The sequence below is a fragment of the Silurus aristotelis genome (assembly GCF_946808225.1).
Source record: "Silurus aristotelis genome assembly, chromosome: 13".
Lineage (NCBI taxonomy): Eukaryota > Metazoa > Chordata > Actinopteri > Siluriformes > Siluridae > Silurus > Silurus aristotelis.
Genome location: NC_139586.1, coordinates 19,240,368 through 19,264,125, shown reverse-complemented (window position 1 = coordinate 19,264,125; position 23,758 = coordinate 19,240,368). Strand labels below are relative to the sequence as shown.

Genomic DNA, 23,758 nt, shown 5'->3' with positions numbered 1-23,758 from the left:
TGGGCTGATATTTCAGAAACTGATGATCTCCTGAGACTCACACACAAAGTTTGTGCTAACCAGTTTTGAGCTGGCTGGAAAGTTATGGTAACTCAAATAACCACTTGTTATAAATGTAACGCACTGGAAAAGCCTCTTATGCACACATTAAACCTTGAGGCAGATACACTACAACAGCAGAAGTCCACACCATGCTCCAGTTCTTTTTGCTAAGAACAGGATTCTAAAGCCTTCACATGATGACATACATGACTGAAAAAATATATAATGATATACATGCAGTATAAAATATGTATGATTCTCTATTGCATGCATCACCACACATATGATTTATTATGTAGAGGTCTAAACAGTATCTTCAACCACATTAGCTATTTGTGAGTGTTGTGTAAGTGTTAATTTAACAAGTGAAGTCTACATTGAACTGCTTTTCCAATATTGATCAATTTTAGACTTTAATGAGCCACTTGGAGGTGGAGGTGTGAGGAAAATGTGTTACTTTTGCAAGCGTTTTCCAAAAGCCTTTGTAACTGTTGATTTTTCAAGCCAGACAAATTCACAGTCCTTTTTTTTGTGAATTTCCCAGCATGTTGCTGGCCAAAAGCACTGGCGAACATTAATCTTAATAAAACATTTAAAATCGGGGGAACAAAAGTGCTGGCAACTACAGTAATCTTTTTAACTGTCATACGTTTGGACAAAGCAGTTGTGCATGTTTAGCTCATGTACAATGCCTCATTTACATTTGTATGAATTCTGGCAAAGAGTATTATCCAAAGTGCTTTACATGTCAGGCAGAATAGAGTCTAAGCACAGGGCTGAGAAGGTCACAGCGTGACTTTTTAGCTATTCAGTGGCTTAAACTTCCATGGAATTGAAATGAATTTTTAATGACGGGCTAGATTGTGTAGGCCAGAGATGCATAGACATGCAAAGACAATTATAAAGGTCACCTATAGTCATCTACTTGGTTATCACATATGTGTGGAAATGGCAGGAAATTCCCTTCATATCTATTCTAACATTTTCCACTATACTGTATATGCTTTTGTTTAACACATCCCAGTGAGAAGTCAATTGCATTTAAAATGTGTATTTTAATTCAAAACATGTCACACATACCTCTAGATATATAACCTAATCTACTCATGAAAGAAATGTATGCAAGCCTGTAAAGAATTCAACCTAAATGATATATGTTCATGCTAACATCTGTGCTTTTACATTTATTTGAATTAGGTCATGTAGAGATTTTACAGGTTTATCTGCTGTAGTCTGTACTGAGTGTGTAAATTTTGATGATTCAGTCCTAAACTGATCACATCCATGGGGAAAGAAAATCCTGCTTAGTTAACAAGAACAGTCATCAAAAGTTCCAGAATGAAGAATGAAGAAATTTTGATACTTTTGTCAGTTTTCCCAGAATTCAGTCACATGTTTCCCTGATGTGACTTTGGCATACTGTATGAGTATTGTAATAATATTTCATTCAATAAAACTACTTAGTAGGTAACTTACTATAAAAACCTTTATATAAATGGACATAAAGCAATTATGATATAAACACAGAGATGAAAATTTTTTTATAGAGTTATCTGCACACAAAGTTCATAAATTATTTTTTTCAATAAGTAAATAAAAACAGCAATGATCAAATTTGTATTTGTAGATAAATATTGTGCCATTTTGCCTATTTTTGCTCAGGTGTGTATATAATATGTTACAAATAAAATGTACTCTGTAGAGTCTTCACATCAGAGCAATCCTGCTAAGTCTATTTATAAATGTAGTTGTAACAGTTTTTACTTCTGTCAATAAACATCCATGTTTTTAAAAATTTACAGAAGACCTTTATACAAATAATAACTTTGTATTGCTGTCTGGTGCATCGCATTACCATTTTGTATAGAACTGTTTCTGAGGTTCTGTTATACCAATCCGCTACTGGAGTAGAAAAAAGTACAACAAAATTTCCAGTTCAGGTCATAATGACTGCCGTAAAAGTTTAAGTACAAAGAGTTTAAAAACAAATCACACACATTGTAATTAATTATAGTGACTTATGATGCAGAGCAAGATTTGTCTTTGGCAAAGTACTTCATACTACATATTATAAGTTAACTGTCTATCTGTTGATGGATTGAAGTCCAAGGCTGGTCTAAATCTGGACATAGTGTGAGAATGGGGTGGACAGCTCTGGTGTGAAGACTCAACAGTACATTTTGTGCTTTGCTGGACACATAAGAAAAAGATTTGTGATTATTCAAAATGAGCCGTTTGTTGACAACAAATCATTGGTTGAGAAAACCTGGCAAGAATTAAACAAATAGTGTAGATCTCTTGCTGTACCTGCTTTCACTTATGAGCTTGTTATCACCTTGTAAAAGAATAAAATAAAAGAAAAAAACAACAGATGTTTTTTTGGAAAATTTAAAATTAAATCCTTTGGGAAGATATTTTTGAAAAATGTAGTACATCCATATATTTGTGTGTAAATTGTACATTAGGCATTTTAATAATCATCTTCATTTACCTTTGTGTACAAAAAAGACATTTGTGTCATATAAATGAAATTCCCTGTTTCTTGCTGCTATTAAAACATTTTACGGCAGCAGAAGTAAACAAGCAAATGGTGGCACAGGTCTCATGAGTGCATTTGCTTAATTCTTGCTAATTTCCTGACCAGTTTATTTTTGAGACCATTAAAAGCTTTATATTTTGCCATTTTTGACTTGACTTTGACATTTTTTTTTACGCAGGAGTATATACAGGATAAAGGCAATGAAATATAATTTATTATATTTATATTTCACAATGGACATTTTCACAAAGTCGCTTTAGGGACATCTGGATATAAATATTGATTTATAGTGTTTATGTTTATATAGTGTTTATATGTATAGAGACAAAGCTCGTTGTTAAAAGTGCTATACAAATAAACATGAAATGAATTGTGTTTATATTTATCATTTCTTATAGTGAACCCAAAAAAAAAAAAAAAAGTTGAGACATCACATTTTACTTTCAGAAATGAAGGTCATATTTGGGGACGTGTTTATATCCAGAGGCGTCGGTTGCATGCATGAGGATAACTGCATTTTTTAGAAACGCTAATATGCGCCACTATAATGAAAATGACTGAGTGCCGATGCCTAAATGGCCCCAAGTGAATTTCCACAGATGGTTTAAAGAGGCTTTTTACAATTGACTCTCATTTGCATTTAGTTTTTTTGTTTTTGTTTTCTGAGGGTGCTCAGAGGAATGCGGAAAACACATCCAGTTGTAAGAGTAAATAAAACCTCCAGAGCTCCATCTGCACAGGAAGTGACCTTTCACACACTATGAAAAACACACCCACACATATCCATCGTATACTCACTATCACACCCAGGCATAGATACTCATGCTTGAATTGGCAACTACCAATGTGTAAACAATGAACATTCTCAGCAAAAGCTCATAAATGGGTATTGATAGCAAAGATGGTAAAACTGAATCCAAGTTTGTTTCTCTGTCTTATAGTTTAGGGATATATATTTGTTTACTGGCATATTCACACATCTTTCATCAAATATTCTCTCTACTCCACCTTTTCTCTCTCTTAGATGTTCAGCATGTGAAGCGGAGGGATATTGTTCTGAAGCGGGAGCTAGGAGAAGGGGCTTTTGGCAAAGTCTTCCTGGCTGAGTGCTACAACCTCAGCCCTACCAAGGAGAAGATGTTGGTAGCTGTCAAGGTGCGTTGTGTCTTATTCAGCCAACCCTGTTTACCTCAGCCCAGCTTATAATAAGCCTTTTTACATGTATAACCAAATTACAGTAATAATTCCCTAGGAGTTTCTTTCAGGATTTCTGTTTTCTATGTCACAAAAACAGGGTCATAGATAGACAAGAAACTATAAACTGGCCCTGAATGTGATTTCTGCATGGTGTTCATTGTGTATTGAACTAAATTTAATTTGTATAGTGCTTTTAACAGTAGACATTATCCAAAAGCATTTTTTACTGCTTTGCACAGATCCTCCAGGTCTTTTATGACCCAGACTGTGAAGCACTGAAGATGAATTAATGATAATACTAAAACTGCTGGGTTTTGAGTGTCTTTTTTTTTTTTAAAGCAAATGACTTTTTATTTTAGACAAAAGGTAAAGTAAAAAAAAAATGTATGAATATATGAAGGCTTTTCAAAGACTATTTTGAAAATATGTAAGTAACAGCACAATTGGGCTGCTATGGATTTCCATAATCTAAGGGTTTGCAGCTAACAAAGATTTGATTAAGGTGTTCCTGAATAATGATCCTCCAATTTTACAAATAAATAAAAGAATAAATTATTACTGAAAAAAAGCATTTTTGGAAATTAAAAATAAATAATAACATTTAGACCACCCAGAAAGAATTAGGCATGTGTGTGCATCGTAAACACCATTTACTTTGCTGTCATATTCAAAATAGTGCTTTACTCCAAGAGTGTTTATCCACTCTGTGATTATGAATGAGAAACATCTATGAAATAAAAAGTGCATTGTTTGGCTTTTGCTTACCAAATTGGGAGCCCAAATGGTAGTCATTAACAAAAAGAAAAATGGGTACTATAGAGGATTGTAAAAGCGATGCACAGATCAGTTAAAGAAAGTTGATTGACCTGTGCTACATTGTGGTCAGGAAGAGGTCACAATTTCGACCTAATTTTGTGACTATTAAAGCTTGTAAGACAGCTAGTTAAATTAATTTGTCTCATTTAGAATGGCTGAATATCTGCAACACTCTGCTTCTGTTTGACTTTACCTCAATATACAGTTCAGATATTTTGATGGATGTTGGGTCTTTTTATAAAGGTACAGAGGTCTGGTGGTCATATTGCATGTTTTATGTCACATATATATTCTGTCTGAGTCTATAGTATCTCTTCAGATCATTACTTTGCCTTGTAGAGCATACAGTAAATTACACTTACATGTCAAAATGTAGCCTTAAGGGCTCGATCCTCTCCATTACCTTAAGTGATATCATCAGATGCCCTGTTTTCTTGATGGCTGTATTTTGCCGAGCCAGCAATAATATCATTTCTGGCTACTTTTTAGGACCTGTAATGATGTTGGACATCTGTCTGTGGCACGTCTTTCCTTTTGATTCAATCTAATGATTTAAAACCATTATAGCATGAACATAAACTCACAAATGAGTGCTCATGTGCCTTACAGGTACCTTGCTGTGGAGTGAGGGTGAGAGATTTGCAGACAGACAGCACACACTGCAGTGGCACCATTGATAGGGTGTCTGTTATGCAGGGCAGGAACACTGTTAAGGACATGGCACTGAGCTACAGGAAGCAAACAGATTCACTGACAGGGGGGATAGTGAGCCATCTGTAGTGTTAGCGCTGCTCTCCATCTGAACATCTACACAGTGTGTTTCAGAGAGTTTCTCGTCAAGCGGTCAGATCAGCCCATGTGCTATTTGAGCTCCAGCTATTTTTTTAAGGATGGTGTAATTGATTGGATTATATCTCAGAAAGAAATATCCAATACCCAGAGTAATGGCGCGTAGGAGGAAGCTGCAGGCTACACCGAGGAATTTCTCTAAGTTACTGCAGAGGATAGGCTGAACATTTGTGGCAGCTTCAGGACCCTATCTTCATCAGGCAATCGCATCAACCTACGCAGTCACTGCTACATGTTGCAAGGTCATTAGAGTGTAATCAAAAGGAACATTCAGATTTCATTCATATGAGCACTGGCACATTAAAGTGCACCGCAGAGGGGAAATCTTAGGGTTTAGTGATTATTAAGGACCTTCCCAGCCAATCTGAGCACTCATGCAAAGCACAATGGTGCATCGTTAAAACAGCATATCCGTGTCTGATAGTATTTCACAGATCTGTGATAAAGTCATGCATCAAGCTTTGAATACTGAGGTTCTGAAAATTAAACCTACTAAAGCATATTAGGACTAGATTCATTACTTGTAGGGTCACATTAAATTGTGGAGATTATCTCTGAGGCAGGGGTAATATGATACTGACAGTAGTGCCTGGTTATGATATCAGATGGGAGGGCTTTAATCTAATATTTATCAATATCTTAACAATTAAAGGATTAGGGTTGAGCAGTGAATTTAATCTCAGTGGCCTAATAATAATGATGTGGGGCAACCTATTACACACACATACACACTTACTTTGCTCAAACACTAAATTCACATTGTTCACATTTATTACACCCATGGCTGTATTTTACATGCGTCTTCTCAGTCATGGTTGCTGGTGTTACAGATTTGTCAATAAAATTGGATGAAAAATATCAGCCATATGGAGATAAAATTTAGATCTAGAGATTTTAGTCTGTCATTTAACTGATATGACGGTTATTAATATTCTTATATAGTCTTATATAATATTCTAATTAAGGACTGGGCTACTGGGCTTGAAAGAAATCATCCTCAGATTTTTTATATAGTTTGGCTTGTATTGTGTATCGCTGGTTGTGGCTGGGTGTAAAAATCCATAACATTTGTTAACCATAATTAGTCTGGTATGAAAGGCAAACTACAGTGTGTGTATGTGTGTGTGTGTGTGTGTGTGTATGTATATATATATATATATATATATATATATATATATATATATATATATATATATATATATATATATATAGAGAGAGAGAGAGAGAGAGAGAGAGAGAGAGAGAGAGAGAGAGAGAGAGAGAGAGATTATATATAGAGCTTAGTCTTGTTAGTCTATCTTTTGCCAAGGATCCAGTTGATGGTCTTGGGGTGTAACTGTTGCAGTTTGGTTATGTCGTTATATTGCGTAAACAGTGTGCGGTATGCCAACCATGACACCACAAGTTGCTTTATTTCCTAAATCTGACTTTAGTCCACATTGGCAATTACAAGTTCCCAAATACAAAATTGCAATTACCTAATAAAACAATACTTCCTCAGCTGTCACCGCCATATACTTCTGTTCAGAGTCTGGTCTTCAAACCAAAACAGGAAAAAGCCTACAATTAGTTATTGCTGTTTCTCACAATGCGGTAGTTGATAAAATGTGAGTAAACAATCACAAGAATGCATTTGTTTGATGCTAAAGGGAGGTTCAGTATGGTGTCTCAGTGATGCAGTATGGTGTCTTAGTGATGCAGTAGGCTGTAGCATGCAAGAGTGAACATTTAAAATCTACTCGCCAATGTGTTCTTATCAGCCAAAATTAAGGTAAAATCTGGATCCAGAGGATATTTGAGTCATTGATATGTTGCATGAATCTATAGTCTGGGCTAGAATGAAATCAGGACTAGTCTTGTTTCTTCTATTGGATTGCATTGTATAGCATTAGTGCTCATGTTGCACTAATATACTTCAGAAAAACTAAAATCCTTCCCCTTAATATGCCACTGCTCATATGGGCTTTTTTGCTCTTTACACAGCAATTGGATATAACAAAATATTTCATTTGAGCCACTTGTTTGAACAAAGCCAGCATTGCATTTGATAGTCTTTTAGCACCCACAATGACCTCACATTTAATTGACACAATTATCTCTTCACTACAAACATTACAACTCATTAGCCAACATGTCTGATCAAGAACATTTGGCCTAAGGGGGATTTTTTTTTCCAGATTTTTTTTTCTTCAGTAGAGTCATTGTATTAGTTTAATTACACTCCTAGATGAACATTCAACTAAACACCATTATTTATCATGCTTAAAAATTCCGCCTGACTTCCCTATGATGTGAAAATATGAGTGAAAATATTATGTTCATAGAAAACTGCAGGGAACAATCTTTGCTGTCGTTTTAGAATTTACAGTCTCTTCTGCTCTTCTGTGTTTCCTCAGGATCATTGAATAGTTTTGTCCTATTGTTTTCTAAATTGAATCTGGTTGTTTCTCTTTCAAAGACCTTGAAAGATCCTACTCTGGCCGCCAGAAAAGACTTTCAGAGAGAAGCCGAGCTGCTCACCAACCTGCAGCACGAGCACATCGTCAAGTTTTATGGCGTGTGTGTGGACGGCGACCCTCTCATCATGGTGTTCGAGTATATGAAGCATGGAGACCTTAATAAGTTTCTGAGGTGAGACGCCTTCCTTTAGAAAACAAGCGTTGGGAACAGGCAGTGCTAAAGCAGCAATGAAACTTCCCATCAATGAGACGCTCAATATTGCTGAAGCAAAGTGCTGTTTATCACGCCAGCGGGATGCTGCCACTTGTGCCAAAAGTGCATTTTGATGATTGCATCTGTCCAGAGTAATTTACCGCGACAAGTCAGCTCGCCAGGTTACGATGCAAGTGTAAGGAAGATTGCGCATGGCATCCACATAGAGTAATTGCTACTCACAGCTCAAATCCTGTGTAGTATGACTGAAATTTTTTTTCTTTCCTCGAAAAAAAAAGTCTTATTACTCTGCTTTTGCATGACAGTCAGATATGCAGCTCAAGTTGCTCTCTATCTAAGATATCCTGTTGGAAATATTACCTGTACCCTTAGAATACAGAATAATTCCATTGTGTCTAAGGACTTAGAATATACATGCTACAGTTCTCAGCTAATCACACCTAAAGCGAGTGCTCTTTGGAGTTAAATGAAAATCGTTAAACGATATAACGTAATTTAATTAAACTGGATACATTTAATCTCTCACACACAAAGGCTTCCTGAAATGCCAAATAATAAAAGTTTTTTTCCCAAAAATGCAGCAGGCTAGTCAGTTTTTATGGGCATAAAAGGATAGCGTGATGCTAGTCGCTGACTCCAATTAGGCTGTACCCAGACGCTGCGTGTGTGGAATAAAGCTGGCCTGAAGAGAACACACTTTCCAGCTCACAAGACAAGCAGGAGTGTGTTTTACATGCAAAATAGCTTCTCTAACTTGAAGACTGCTTGATTGTTAGATCTCCAGCACATTGGCGAGGGAGCGTTTCCCCCAGTAGGGCTATCAGAAAAGCAGAAATTACGCTGAAGCACATTAAAGCAGGCATCTTATGCAAATCCATCTGCAATCATCAGAGCCATTCGGCAAGAATGAAAAAAAAAAGGCCTGGCAAATCAACAAAGTCCTGGACCCTAAACAACACATTGGTTCAGTTTAGGAAAATTAAGAGAAAATGAAATGTGAGATTTTTTTGCATCCCATTGAGCTACTTCAAAGTTATAGCACGTTTACAGATTCGAGGGGTTGCAGTGACTGTAGGGCAACTTTTTTGCATAGGCTGACCTTTTATGACAATCCAGGACAAGCTCCTTACAGGTTTATGCCTTGCCTTTGCCTATTTTTATAGAAACGCTGCATGAAACACCAGCATCAGTGAATCTGTACCAATTAGAATGAATCGTCCTGTTCCTTTTTTGTTCCTCAGGGCTCATGGTCCAGACGCCACTATCTTGGTTGATGGCCATCCGATGCAGAGCAATGGCGAACTCGGTCTCTCTCAGATGCTGCACATTGCCACACAGATTGCAGCTGGAATGGTGTATCTGTCCTCACAGCACTTTGTGCACCGTGACCTGGCCACACGCAACTGCCTGGTGGGAAATGGCCTCCTGGTAAAGATCGGAGACTTTGGCATGTCTAGGGACATCTACAGCATGGACTACTACCGGGTGAGTATCAGTTTCTAGGTGATTTTTATAAGGGCTGTATTCAGGAGATACTGCTGTAAAGATACTGAGATTATGCACATCAGTATTCAGACCTTGGTTCAAACTGCACAATGAAGCACTATAGGTATAGAGTTCTATAAGAGTTGCATAAGCAGGGTGGAAATAGTGGCTTATCAGATCTCTGCACAGATTTCTGTTTTTACAGGCGATAACTTGTTAATCAAATGAACTAAAATAAAACAAACAAAATCATGCTATTATTTTAATTTGATTCAAAAAAATTTGAAGCAACTTTACAAAAAAATAATTGAATATGAAAGTTACAATGATCTATTTATCCATAATAAGGAAGCTGTAGGCACCTCATAACAGGAGTACCGTATTTTTCGGAATATAAGCCGCTACTTTTTTCCCACTTTTTGAACCCCGCGGCTTAAACAACGAAGTGGCTTATTTATGAAATTTTCCTGGATTTTTCCCCGGTTTCACAAACTTCAAGCCCATAACATTAGACCAATGAAATTTCTGAACGGAAACGAAAAAACGCACCTCACCTGTGTTCTGAGCTGCACGGCATCGGGAGAAAAAACGTTTTTTTTTTTTTAAAAGCACGACGATGCCAAAAGATAAACTCCCGAGAGAAATTGTAAAAGAAAGGAGAAAGACAGTGAACAATGACTTTCTTGGTAGGTTACTGTTTAGATACAAGCCGTTGTAACGCGTTGAGTCTGGGTGAAGGGAGAGCTCGCTAACTCCAGTTGCAACAGAAATCATATAAGCACAGACAGGTTTCCAAAACTCATGTTTTTTTTTTTTTTCTTGGCAACAGCATTACGGTTAGTCAAAGAAACTTAGAAATGAGCATCAGAAAATAATAAGGACATAATCCTCAGTCTTGCACACATGCAGTAATAGCGGAAAAATGCGGCAGCAGGCTATTCCCAAAATACCGCTATGCTCCTAAAGGAAGCGCAACATATTTCACCCGTTACACCGTGTAACAGGCACTGTCTTTCGTTAAAGCCTGTGTAAAGTTCATTAGTTTTAATGTAGACATGCAGCTTATAGACAGGTGCGGCTTATTTATGTTCAAAATAAAAATCTTTGTCAAATTCAGTGGGTGCGGCTTATATATGGTATATCATATATCCCGCTTTATAGTCCGGAAATTACGGTAATTTATATTGCCATATCCAGTGTGAGATGTGATCCCCAGCTATTTACTTCTTAAGTCTGCATTTACTATCACCCACATTTTTTAGTCTTTTGGAGGGGTGATTCTGTTTAAAGCTAGACTTCTATATGCTTTTAAAGTGTCCACATTTCTACAAAAAAAATTGTGGTAACATTAGAGGCATGAATTTCACACAAGAGTTTTGCACAAACTGAATAGTAAAGTACACTTAAGCCTTACTTATAGATGGAGTTCTCATCAATTGGAAACCACTTGCTGCTCCTGAGGGTGACTCTACATGAAGAGCTTGAAGATACATGAGATTACTTTTGATGGTACTACTTAGTAACCATGTGGATGGCTTTGGACTGCAATTAATACAAATAGTTTTGCTATGACGGCTTAGGACAATTGCCATGAACAGTTTTGCACTCATGTTTAAATCAATAAACAGTTAATAAATAAATAACTGGGGTCACTAATATTTAAGTACAAGTTTATTTCTATAGCTCTTTTCACAATGGCCTGGGGTGATTGTGGCAAGGAAAAACTCCCTTAGATGTTATGAGGGTGAAACCTTTTGAGGAACCAGACTCAAAAGAGGGACCCATCATTATTTGGGTGATATTAAGAGTGTGAATAAAATCTTAAAAACAATACAAAACACCAGAGAGAGAGAAGTACCATGAGCACCAGAGTGTGTGATTACAAGTAATGTCCTTTCTACAGTCTTATATAGTCAGTTGTTGTTGTGAAACCAGGAGCTACTGAGCAAATCATCAATTAGCTCAACATCTGATATCATAATAGATCCATCACAATGCCAATGTCGAAACTTTACATGAAGTGGGATCCAAATAGTAAGTTTGCGCTGGTATGTCTCCAGATTGTTTGGGATGTTTGCGGGGTTGGCATCTACCTCGGGATGAGTAGAGAAAGATAAGCAGTGGAAAGGAATTAGCATAGCTTCTGTTCATAATATAAACGAACACACATTAATAATGTGTTTGGTCAGATGTACTGGAGCACAAAGGTATGATATGGGATATTAGTATGTGTAGGCCTTGCTAAAAAGAAAAGTATTTAATCTGCTCCCATCCCATCTCTAATCTGCTCTCTAATCCCGTTTAAACTGGGAGAGTGGTCAGAGTCCCAAACACTGTCAGAAAGACTATTGCAAAGTTTAGGAGCTAAATGTGAGAATGCTCTACCACCTTTAGTGGACTTTGCTATTCTATGAACTACTAGAAGATTTAAGATCTAAAAGAGAGTGAAGAATTGTAGCGTGTTGAAATGGTTGTATTTTCTTGACCTTGTTGGATCTCTGGCTGCTGCAATCTGGACTAACTGTAGCTTGTTTATAAATGATGCAGAACAACCACATAGTAATGCATTACAATAGTCCAGTCTGGAGGTCATAAATACATGGACAAGCTTTGGTGAATCAGATATAGCATGTTTCTTAGTTTAGCAATATTTCTAAAGTGAAAGAAGGCTGTATTTTTTAATATAGGTGATATGATTTCCAAAGGACAAGTTGCTGTCTAAAATAACTCCCAGGTCTTCTACTAGTTACAGTACAACTTTCCAAATGCAAGTTGAATTGCTGCAGCTTCTGTGTATTGGTTTTTGGGCTAAAGAGCAATATCTCTGTCTTATCAGAATTTAACAAAGCTTTTAATTCTTTAACACACTCAGTTAACCTGTCCAATTCAGATGTTTCGTCTGGTTTGTATGACATATACAGTATAGTTGGGTATCATTGGCATAACAGTGGAAGCTAATCCCATGCCTTCTAATGATATTTCCAGAGGAAAGCATGTACATTGTGAAAAGCAGGGGTCCTAGAACTAAATCATGTGGCACCTCATAATTTACTTGCATTAACCTGGATTGTTCTCCATTTAAATCTACAAAATGGTAATGATCAGACAGGTAGGATTTAAACCAGCTTAATGTCTGTCCCTGAATGCTGATGTAATTCTGTAATCGATCTAGGAGAAAGTCATGATCTGTTGTGTCGAATGCAGCACTAAGATCTAGTAAAAGTAAAAGAGAGATGTAGCCTTTGTCTAAAGCTAAAAACAGGTCATTTGTGATTTTAACTAGAGCAGTTTCTGTGCTATGATGGTTTATGAAACCTGACTGAAACAGTTCAAAGATATTGTTTTTCTGTAAGAAGCAGTATAACTGTGCAGACACAATCTTTTCTTAAATCTTAGACATAAACGGAGGGTTTGGAATGGGTCTGAGATTTGTAAAAATTTATTTTGATCCATATTAGGTTTCTTAATGAGGGGCTTAATAACTGCCAACTTGAGGGGTTTAGGGACGTGACCTAAAGATAGAGAGGAGTTAATACAATTTAAAAAGAGGCACACTAGCTGTATGTAACACTTCTTTCAGTAGTTTAGTTGGAATAGGATCTAACAGACATGTTGTTGATTTGGCTTTGGTAATAGGATTGTACAGCTCTTCCTGTCCCAAATTTGTAAAGCATTGTAATTGTAATTGTGGAACCCAGCCATTATAGTTGCACAAGCCAGTGCACTCTTAGTGCCGGTCCCAAGCCCGGATAAATGTTGAGGGATGTGTTAGTAAGGGCATCAAGCGTAAAACATGTGTCAAATCAAATATGCGGATCACGAATCAGAAATTCATACCGGATCAGTCGAGGCCCAGGTTGCCAACGACCGCCACAGGTATTGTTAGCCAACAGGGTACCGGTGGAAATTGGGCTACTGTTGGCAGAAGGAGGAGAAGGAGAGCAGGAAGACCTCTACAGAGACAGCAGGAAAAGTAAAAGTGTAGGAGAGTGGAGGTTCGGGTTGGTACTTTAAATGTTGGTACTATGACTGGTAAAGTGAAAGAGGTAGCTGATTTGATGGAGAGGAGAAAGGTAAATATGCTGTGTGTTCAGTAGACCAAGTAAAAAGGGAGTAAGGCCAGGAATATTCGAGGGGGATTAAACTGTTTTATCATGGTGTGGATTGAAAGAGAAATTGTGTAGGGTTGATCTTGAAGAAAGAGTACAGTAAGAGTGTAGTGGAGGTGAAGAGAGTTTCTGATAGGGTGATGAACGTGAAGCTGGAAGTTAAATGAGTGATGATAAATGTCATCAGTGCCTATGCTCCAGAAGTGGGTTGTGAGATGGTGGAGAAGGTAAAATTCCAAGTTAGATGAAGTGGTAGAAGGTGAACCTAGGGAAGAACGATTGGTGATTTGGGCAGACTTTAATGGCCATGTAAGTTAAAGGAACAGAGATGATAAGGAGGTAATGGGTAGGTATTGTTTTAAGGAGAGGAATGTGGAAGGGTAGGTGGTGGTAAATTTAGCTAAAAGGATGAAAATGACAATGGTAAATGCATATTTTAAGAAGAAGGAGGGTGACATAAGAGTGAAGGAAGGTGCACACAGGTGGACTATATTCCATGTAGGAGATGCAACCTGAAGGAGATTGACTGTAAGTTGTTGGAAGGTTACAGTGTAGCTAGACAGCATCGGATGGGGGTCTGTAGGATGGTTTTGGAGGTAAAGAAGAGGAGGAGGAGAGTGAGGACTGAAAGAAGAATAAGATGGAAGAAACTGAAGGAGAAACACTGTAGTGTGAGATACAGGGAAGAGGTCAGACAGGGGCACAGTGGTGGTGAAGAGGTGCTGGATGATTGGGCAACTACTGCAGAAGTGATAAGGGAGACAGCTTAAAAGGTACTAGGTGTTACATCTGGAAATAATAAGGAAGACAAAGAGACAAGGTGGTGGAATGAGGAAGTGCAGGACAGCATAAGGAGAAAGAGGTTGGCAAAACAGAATTGGGATCGGCAGAGTGATGAGAAAAGTAGGGAGGAGTACAAGGAGATGTGGCAGCAGGTAAAGAGGGATGTGGCAAACGCCAATGAAAAGGCATATGATAAGCTGTAAAAGAAGTTGGACATGGAAGGAAGGAAGGGAGGAAAGAAAGAAGGAAGGAAGGAAGGAAGGAAGGAAGGAAGGAAGGAAGGAAGGAAGGAAGGAAGGAAGGAAGGAAGGAAGGAAGGAAGGAGGATGATTGATTGATTGATTGATTGATTGATTGATTGATTGATTGATTGATACCAATTGGCCAGGCAGAAGGATCTGCTGAAAGTTAGAACAGGATGTGGATAGAATTAGGAAGAAGGAAGTAAGAGCAGCGATTAAGAGAATGAAGAGTGGAAAGTTGGTAGGTCTAGACATACCGGTAGAAGCATGGAGATGTTTAACAAGATTTTGGAAGGTGAGGGGATGCCTGAGGAATGGAGAAGAAGTGTGCTGGTACTGTTTTTTTTTAAGAATAAGGAAGATGTGCAGACCTGCAGCAACTACAGGGGAATAAAGTTGATCAGTCACACCATGAAGTTATGGAAAGGAGTAGTGGAAGCCAGGATGAGATAAGAGGTGACCATCTGTGAGCAACGGTATGGTTTCATGCAGAGGAAGAGGACTATAATGTTTGCGGATAATATTGTGATTTGTGGTGAGAGTAGGGAGCAGGTTGGGAAGAGCCTTGAAAAGGTGGAGGTATACACTGGAGAAAAGGGGAATGAAAGTCAGTAGGAGTAAGAGAGAGTACATGTGTGTGAATGAGAGGGAGGGCAGTGGAATGGTGCGGTTGCAGGGAGAATAGGTGGAGAAGGGGGAGGAGTTCAGGTACCTCAGTTCAACAGTGCAAAGTAATGGAGAGTATTTTTAGAGAAGTGAAGAAAAGAGTGCAGGCAGGGTGGAGTGGATGGAGAAGAGTGACAGGAGTGATTTGTGATAGAAGGATATCTGCAAGAGTGAAAAGGAAAGTTTATAGGATTGTGGTGAGACCAGCTATGTTGTATGATTTAGACAGTGGTGTTGACTAAAAGACAGTAGGTGGAGCTGGAGGTAGCAGAGCTAAAGATGCTGAGATTTTCTTTCGGAGTGATGAGGATGGACAGGATTAGAAACTAGGTATTTAGAGGGGACAGTGCATGTAGGACGTTTGGGGGACACAGTGAGGGTGGCTAGATTGAAATGGTTTGGACATATGCAGAAGAGGGACATAGGGTATATCGGTAGAAGAATGCTACCAGGAAGGAGAAGAAGAGGAAGGCCAAAAAGAAGGTTCATGGATATGGTGAAGGAAGACAGGTAGTTGGTGTGAAAGAGGCAGGTGTAGAGCACAGGGGGTATGGAGATGGATGATCCGCTGTGGCGACCCCTAATGGGAGCAGCCAAAACAAGAAGTAGAAGATTGTAATTGTAATTGTGGAGAGGATATTGGAATGGTTTTCTTCCTAAGTCTGGTTCCTCTCAGTGTTTCTTCCTAATATTGGAGTTCCCCTTCAGGAACCTCGAGCTGCGTCGAAACGCTATGGGGCGTTCCCATAGCGTTTCGACGCAGCGTCTCGTTCCCTCGGGGAACTATGGTTACGGTCGTAACCTAGAGACGTTTTTTCTTTGTCAACTTAACCTCTGGCTTGCTCATTAGGGGTAGATATATAGAGATCAATTATAAAGATACAAATATAAAAAAATATAAAGCTTATATTTAAATCTATTTATTTCTGTGAAGCTGCTTTGCAACAATGTCCAGTGTTAAAAGCATTATACCAATAAAAAAAAAAAAAATATATATATATATATATATATATATATATATATATATATATATATATATATATATATATATATATATAACAGGAATATGATAAACTTTCCCAGCATAAATATTTGCATAAATGTTGTGCTTAAGTTCGTGACTCTAAATATTAACCTATGTAAAAGTGCAATTTTTACATAAACATATATTCTGCTCTGAATAAAAATAAATGTATTTGAGAGAATGTATTCAATGCGTTCAGGATACATTCTGCACTAACATAGCAGGTGAAAAATACCTGGAGCTGTGATCAAGATTGAGTTACACATTTTAAATTGTTTAAAATTAATTGAGAATTTGGAGGGCATCCAAGTAACCTTTCAATTAATGCAAATTCTTCTTGTCACCTTCTGTTCAGTGAGGACATTTGCAGGATGTTTTGCTGAGACAGAGCTGTGTACCAGTTTGTGACTATAATATTATAAGAAGGAAAAGTAGAACGTTATATATTAAGGTCATGCCTTGTTAAAGCTTAAATAAGATGAATAAGTATCTGGTTAAGAATCTGAGCTAGTATTAGCTAACTGTTAACAGGATTGTCAGATTATCGTTGACGTTGACATGAAAATTGTATTCAGTTCAATTCAATGTTATTTGTACAGCACATTTTAACAATTGACCCATAGCAGCTTTACAGAAATAAATAATTACTAAAAAGAAAGCCAGTGGAGGTGGTGGCAAGAAAAAAACTCAAAAGGGAACCCATCCTCATATGGGTTCACTGTCATTGTTGGCTTTTTTCCAATCGTACTGGTTTCTTAATTTTAACCCTGCTTAGTAATTAATAGAACTTTAGACAGTTAATGTAAAACCATCCTCCAAAGAAATATCTGCTCTTTACATGTGTGTAAATTTGAACTTGGATTCAATGTAAAGTAAATAAAAGTGAAGACTTTTTATCCAGGTGTAATGTAAATAATGTATCTTAATAGCTTTGGAAGCAGCTGTTTCAAAGAATTTCTACAGACTTGCATGTCAATACAGCTGCCAATGATTTAAATACGACTATAAGACCAAGCAGGACTCACATGTGGAACAAATGTTTTCTCTGTAAATAAACTGTAGTTTATTATATACTACAGACCAAATAATATAATTAATTTGTGTTATTACTTCTAATTATTTTGTGTTGAATTCTTAATTAGTATTAATACACCTGCTTGAACCTTAGATCAAACCTTGTATGTGTTTTTTGTTTTTTAATTAGCTTTATTATACCTAATTAATTTTAATTGAAACCTCCAAGTTGATTCACTCGCTCATGTATTACATTTGTGAAATGTTCTGTCCCTATTAAGTGAAAGGGGTCCTGTATGTAGGCCAAGCAAGAAGTGGAAAGCTCATATTGCACCAGGCGATAGCTGCTCTTGAGTACACACATGCTGTGATATTGACACAGCTGAAAGATTAGAAAATCATAACCACACTGGACATATTCACTGCAACGAGTGATTATAAACGGGGGTTCTGCCAAGCACACAATCCACACACCACTAGTCATATTGACATTGGCGTTCCTGCAGGGCTTGAGCACCTGGCCAGCTAAAATCAGTGAAAGGCGAAGGAAGGAAAAAGATAGCGGTCTTTTTACTGTCAGCCAATCCAAATGCTTTTGTGCTGTATAGAAGGTTCTGCATTGATTCCCTTGAGTTTAATGGTGTGTCAAGTATCCAATGTCTTGAGGTCTTTTGATAAATGGTGTGACACATTCAAGAAAAAATTATGTGACTGTACTCAGATTCAGACAACCAACTCCAAAAGATTTTTTTTATATTAAAATTTGAAGAAGCAATGTTTATACATGGGTTATTTAGATTCGTCTCAATTGGATTTTCCAATAGAAGCTAGACCACAATCTTTAAATGCAAACACTTTAATTTTAACCATAAAACTGCAAACTGTAGATGGAAATCACCTTTTTTTGTCAGATATAATAAAACGTCTCAAAAAAGTAAGAGATGATTTCTAGAGACTTCTAGAACAAAATTATACAGATGGGAAGACCAAGCATTAAAATAAACATTTAACAGGAGTCTAGTAGATTGTATTGCCAAATGTATTGCTGCTTGAATAGATATAATTACCATTAATTTCATTCAAATGTAGTTTAACTCAACAAAATGGCTTTTCTCTCATTATTCATCATATATAATAGAAGTTGATCCATCACATCCTATTGTTTTGCATTTTATTTATTAGCTTGTTCATATTTTATACATTTTTACAACTGCTTACAATTTAATGAAGTCATGAGACACTAAATTTGAAGTTATTTGTATTTATGATGTGGAAAGGATTTAGGCTATTTTATTGTTCTTTTAATTCCCCTTAAGTTGTGTTAATGCATCTAATGATGTTTGCTATTTTGGTATTCTTACTACACAACTTTACTAGTAACACACACTAAAGAACTCAAAGGGTGAAAACCTATGAATTTTCAGGAACCAGAAAGGAGGCGGCAATAAAACAGTTAAATAAAACGTAAAGTGCTTTACTGTGAGAAATTCACACTCACATTCATCTTGTGAGTCTGCATCAGGCCTTGTGTACAAAATCAGCAACCCCCAGGAAAATCGGCACGGTACAAGTAAAGTTTTTTCAAACTGTTGCCTGGATTTGTTGTTGATCAGGATTTCGGACCGCCTGTGGTGGCTGTTGATAAACAGGTAAAATTCACAGCTTGGCCATGTCAGTCATATTGCAAACAAAAATCAATATTTTGCAAGCTGGACCCAATGTTGTACCTGCCTTTTATTGTTTATAGAACAAGCATTGTATAAACGTGTTTTCCTGCTTTCAACCATTGTTCTGGAGTATTTTTTAAGCCTATCTGCTTCATCTTCACTTAAAAGTGTAAATGCCTGGTGAGTAGCCCTTGAGGAACTGTAATCTATCCTCTGTCATGCTGCACCATTTTCCACGCCACTAATCCAATCTCACCTTCCACCATGCAGCCACCACTGGCCTGTAATCCAGTTTACACGCCAGTAAAAGGGAAAACACTTCAGAATGTCACTGAAAGGAAATGTGTGAGTAATTGCAAGTGAGATGATGAAGTTTTCTTTTTTTCCCCTGTTCCCAGCACATATTTATATCATTTATTTTTTTGCAGATCGGGGAGAGGGTGTTGGTGGAGGGTTTGTTGTATTAATTTCTTACCCTGCTAGGCTAATTGCTTTGGCCTCAGCCACAAAGCCCAAGGTGATAGCGCTATCATTTGCACGCCTGTTTAACCGGTTTTAATTCGCCTTCCTTAAAGAGGGATTCGGATTCATTTGCACATGTAGTGAGACCAGTGTGTGCGTGCCACCGAAAGGTCATTTAAAATCACCACCCTAACTTAATTAGCATGCTTAATCCGGCGAGAAGAGACCCGCACATGCCATGCTGTGGGGGAAAAAACGAAAAGCTTACACTTTGACTAACGTGAGGAGACCTGGTATAGCGAGCGCTGCGTGATGGCATGTAAATGAACACATTTAAACAATAAGGTTCCACAATTACGATGAAAGCATCTAATTAAATCTGGCAAAGGGAGATATTTACAAAGCAAGTTCACGTTCATCTCTACAACATTAAGTTTTGTGTAGCCTGAAGTAACAGCAGACAGCAGGAGGGATTAGCATGAAAAGATCATATCAGAGTCCAATAATAGTCATTTTAGATGTGAGTATAGTTTCCCAGCCTGTTTACTTGATTCATTTACTTTGGATTCTTTGGAATATTCCAGCACAGATTTGGCCTCTATGGCTGGAAGTTTCAATGTTAAGTTTCATTTGTCCAGGCCTATCCAGAATGTACATTGGTAGAGGTAGAGTTTAAATGGATAAGGTTCAAATAAGTTATTTTGCAAAAATAAAGCAAGCAAGCACACAATTCTTGCACAATTTTTCATCATTCTTCTTCTCTAAACTTTACTTTCACCTCTACTCAGCCAGCATCAGACTATATCTGTTGTTTACAGCAACAAACCATCCAGGGCACAGCTCATCATGTTATTAGCAAGTGTGACGCGTGCTGACTGACTAACAGTGGCGTGTGAAACTTGTTCTCATTCAGGTGGGCGGTCACACCATGCTTCCCATTCGCTGGATGCCACCCGAGAGCATCATGTACCGGAAGTTCAGCACAGAGAGTGACGTGTGGAGCTTCGGCGTCATCATGTGGGAGATCTTTACTTACGGCAAGCAGCCGTGGTTTCAGCTGTCCAATAACGAGGTGCTGGAGAATTTCACACATGGGGGAATATTGAGAAACTGAGTGTGATCCCTAAGGAAGAACAAGCTTACATTCTCCAATGGGAGTTTTAATGCGTATTGTTTTGCACATGACTGTGACCGCTTTTTCACACTTTTTCACTGGTACTGAAAATCTAATGAAATTGTGTAACTAAAAGAAAGTTTAAAGGTAGGAATGTGCAAAAGATTTGTGCTTAGATTTACTTCACAACTTTCAATACACCAAAGCTTATACAATATAGTTTAAGAACAGTTTAGATTCTGGGTTGTCAACTGGACAGAGATGGCAAAAGTACACACTTCCTTCACTCAAGTAGAAGTACAGATACTCGTGTTTTAAAGGACTCTTGTAAAAGTACTGCCTGAACTTTTTCACTCAAGTTAAAGTAAAGGATTTTGGGCTCTGACATGTATTTAAGTAAAAATAAGCCATTACTACTACCTGTTTAGTGTCATGCTGGTAACTGGCCTCACATCATATTATATAATAATACAAAAAAAAAGTAAATTTTTTTGCCTAATGAATGTATCCAGGCTGAAAATATAGAACGATGATGATCAGGTGATCAGGAATGTCTTTGTTCTCAGTCATGTTTACATCGCTGAATCCCTCTGTCTCATCCACATTAGCCAGACTTCTTTTTGCTTGCTTGTTGTTAGCTATGTATGCTAGCTAAAGGCTGGTCTGCCGGGATAAAAGATTTAGGTCGCAAATAAAAAAGTGTTTATATACTCTCATTTTTTTAAAATGTGATTTACTTTGCATGGACAGCAAGTTGACAACGTGGGTTATTTATAAACCGTCAACGATAAAAAGAATGTTTTCACATAAATGGGTGGAGAATTTAATACTTCTGTGTCAAATTCAAAGCAGACATCTTATCTGTCCAGAGTCTGTGGTTCTAGTCAAAAGTAGTAACATAAAGTACTACTATTAAACATAGCCATTTCGAATTGTCTTGTTTATAGTCAATCCTTTATTTTTTTAATGTTAAAAGATGTAGCTAGTCACTCAGTCAGTTACTTATCCAGACGTTTGAATGTAAGGAATTGTATGTAGTCGTTACAAAACTGAGGTGGTTTAGAAAAAGGTAGGAAGTACCAACTTGTCTCATTATCCCTTTTCTCCTACAGGTGATTGAGTGCATCACACAAGGGCGCGTTCTGGACCGGCCTCGTCTTTGTCCCAAGGAAGTTTACGACCTCATGCTGGGCTGTTGGCAGAGAGAACCGCAGCAGCGACTCAACGTCAAAGACATTCAGAAAGTCCTGTATGCCTTGGGCAAAGCCGCACCGGTCTACTTGGACATCCTTGGCTAACACTGGTGCAATTCGTCAGGCCTGAGGCCAACACAATCCAGGAGAAACCAAACGGCCCCTAACCTTACTGCGCCACTGTAAAATCACCTACATGTCGGGGATGGACTTAAGTGCCTGCAAACACCACTTTTTTTTTTCAATACACTCGAATAAAAAGTACAAAATATTTAAAGAAAACTTTTACATTTTCTTTACTCGTACAGTATATAGTGTACAGAATTCTATGAAGCTAAACATTTTCCTAAAAACTGATCAATAAACAGACAGCAAAGTTGTGTAAAAGATATGTTGCCTTTGAGATGGCAACTGCATATCTAATGAACAAAGCTTTCCAGTGTTTCATTTTATAAACGTATATATACATATATGAATATATTTTTTATTTATTTAGTTTCATTCCTGAAGGTATGGGTGCCTGTTGTGTTTAGCAATGTTGACAGAACATCATTTCAAGATGGACTTCAAGATGTTGTTTTTCTTTGGCACATAGTCGGCAAAGCCTTACTAAATTTCTGTTATTCTGGTTGGCTCATCTGTTCTGTTCTGGTTTGCTTTTTTTTCCCTTTCTTCTTTTTATACTCTGCCATTTTGATTTGTCAGTGATGAGTGCTTGAGTGGAAAAAAAATCTTTAGAATACTAAAATATAGGTATATTTTAATTGTATGTGATTGTACATACTGTAAATTTCTATACTGGTCAGCTTAAATTATTTTTTTTTCTTAATATGTTTTTCGTTTTTATTTTGTTTTTGTTTGGTAGCATCGAACTTTTTAAACTCAGCCATGAGAGGGCATAAATATTGTTCAGTGTGATCACTATTGTATCACTTTAATCTCTCGCTCTACAGTCAAATCATTAATAGTTTGAAAAATCTGCTGTAAGACGGTCAAATGGCAAGTGAATGTTTGTGGAGGAAATGTCAACTCTCTGCAGAATAATATTCAATTGTAAACTGCTTTACACTCGAACTTGCCAAAAACAAAAACTACAGTGCAAGCTTTGTGTCACTCTTCTATAATGGCACCCATCGAAGCAACATTTTTTTGCGAACCTTCATAGTACGTGATATCAGTGCCACTGCATCTGAAGTTAACGATCTCATGGTGTTTGTTGTCTGTAGCGAAAACAATTCTGTGTTCTTTTGCAATGGGAGTGTTTGTAGTTATTTTACACCAAATCTTTCACAGCGTCACTGTTTTGACAACTTCCGATTCTCTTGCCTCTTTGCAGTACCAGAAAGGTTTGCTAAAGACAAATGAAAAAAAAAAATGTATGTTTAGAAGATGTATTAAATAAATATTCAAATATGGTTAAATGAAAAGACTTTTATTTTGCTTGCCATATGTTTAAACAACATTTGTTTTTAGGTTCGAGGTTATTGAGGTTTGTTTCAAAAGAATTTTCATTTACATATTTATGTAGCATTTTTTCCTTAACAATGCAGCTTTACAGTAATCCACTGTAGATCCCTGAGTGAGCTTGATGCTGGCAATGGGGAGGAAAAGCTCTATAAGAACATTAGGAAGAAATCCTGGGAGGAATGGACAATCAACTGAACACCAGATAGTAGGATTACAGTAGAAAGGGTACAAAAGGGATTAACAGAGAGACTCAGCTGAAAGATTTATGGAAAATGTCAAGTGAATACATTGAATAAGAAATTGCATTTAAAGTAAAAAAAATTAATAAACATATGACGGCACTTATATCAGGGGTCATAATCAGGAATCCCCAGCATTTCGTATTTCAGTGGACTAAAAAAATACTCCAGCAGATT

The 23,758-nt window shown here is 37.3% G+C and overlaps 1 protein-coding gene across 2 annotated transcripts in view; it reads left to right on the top strand.

Annotated features, from left to right (window-relative positions):
- ntrk3b (neurotrophic tyrosine kinase, receptor, type 3b) overlaps positions 1–23,290 on the top strand; it is a 135,774-nt gene extending 112,484 nt beyond the window's left edge. For both annotated transcript variants that reach the window (XM_083559122.1, XM_083559121.1), the window contains 5 exons: positions 3,606–3,736; positions 7,902–8,074; positions 9,358–9,601; positions 20,482–20,640; positions 21,795–23,290. In XM_083559122.1, coding sequence (XP_083415248.1) covers positions 3,606–3,736; positions 7,902–8,074; positions 9,358–9,601; positions 20,482–20,640; positions 21,795–21,980 — 893 coding nt within the window. In that variant the 3' untranslated portion in view covers positions 21,981–23,290. The remainder of the gene's footprint in view (positions 1–3,605; positions 3,737–7,901; positions 8,075–9,357; positions 9,602–20,481; positions 20,641–21,794) is intronic.
- Positions 23,291–23,758: the final 468 nt, after the last annotated feature.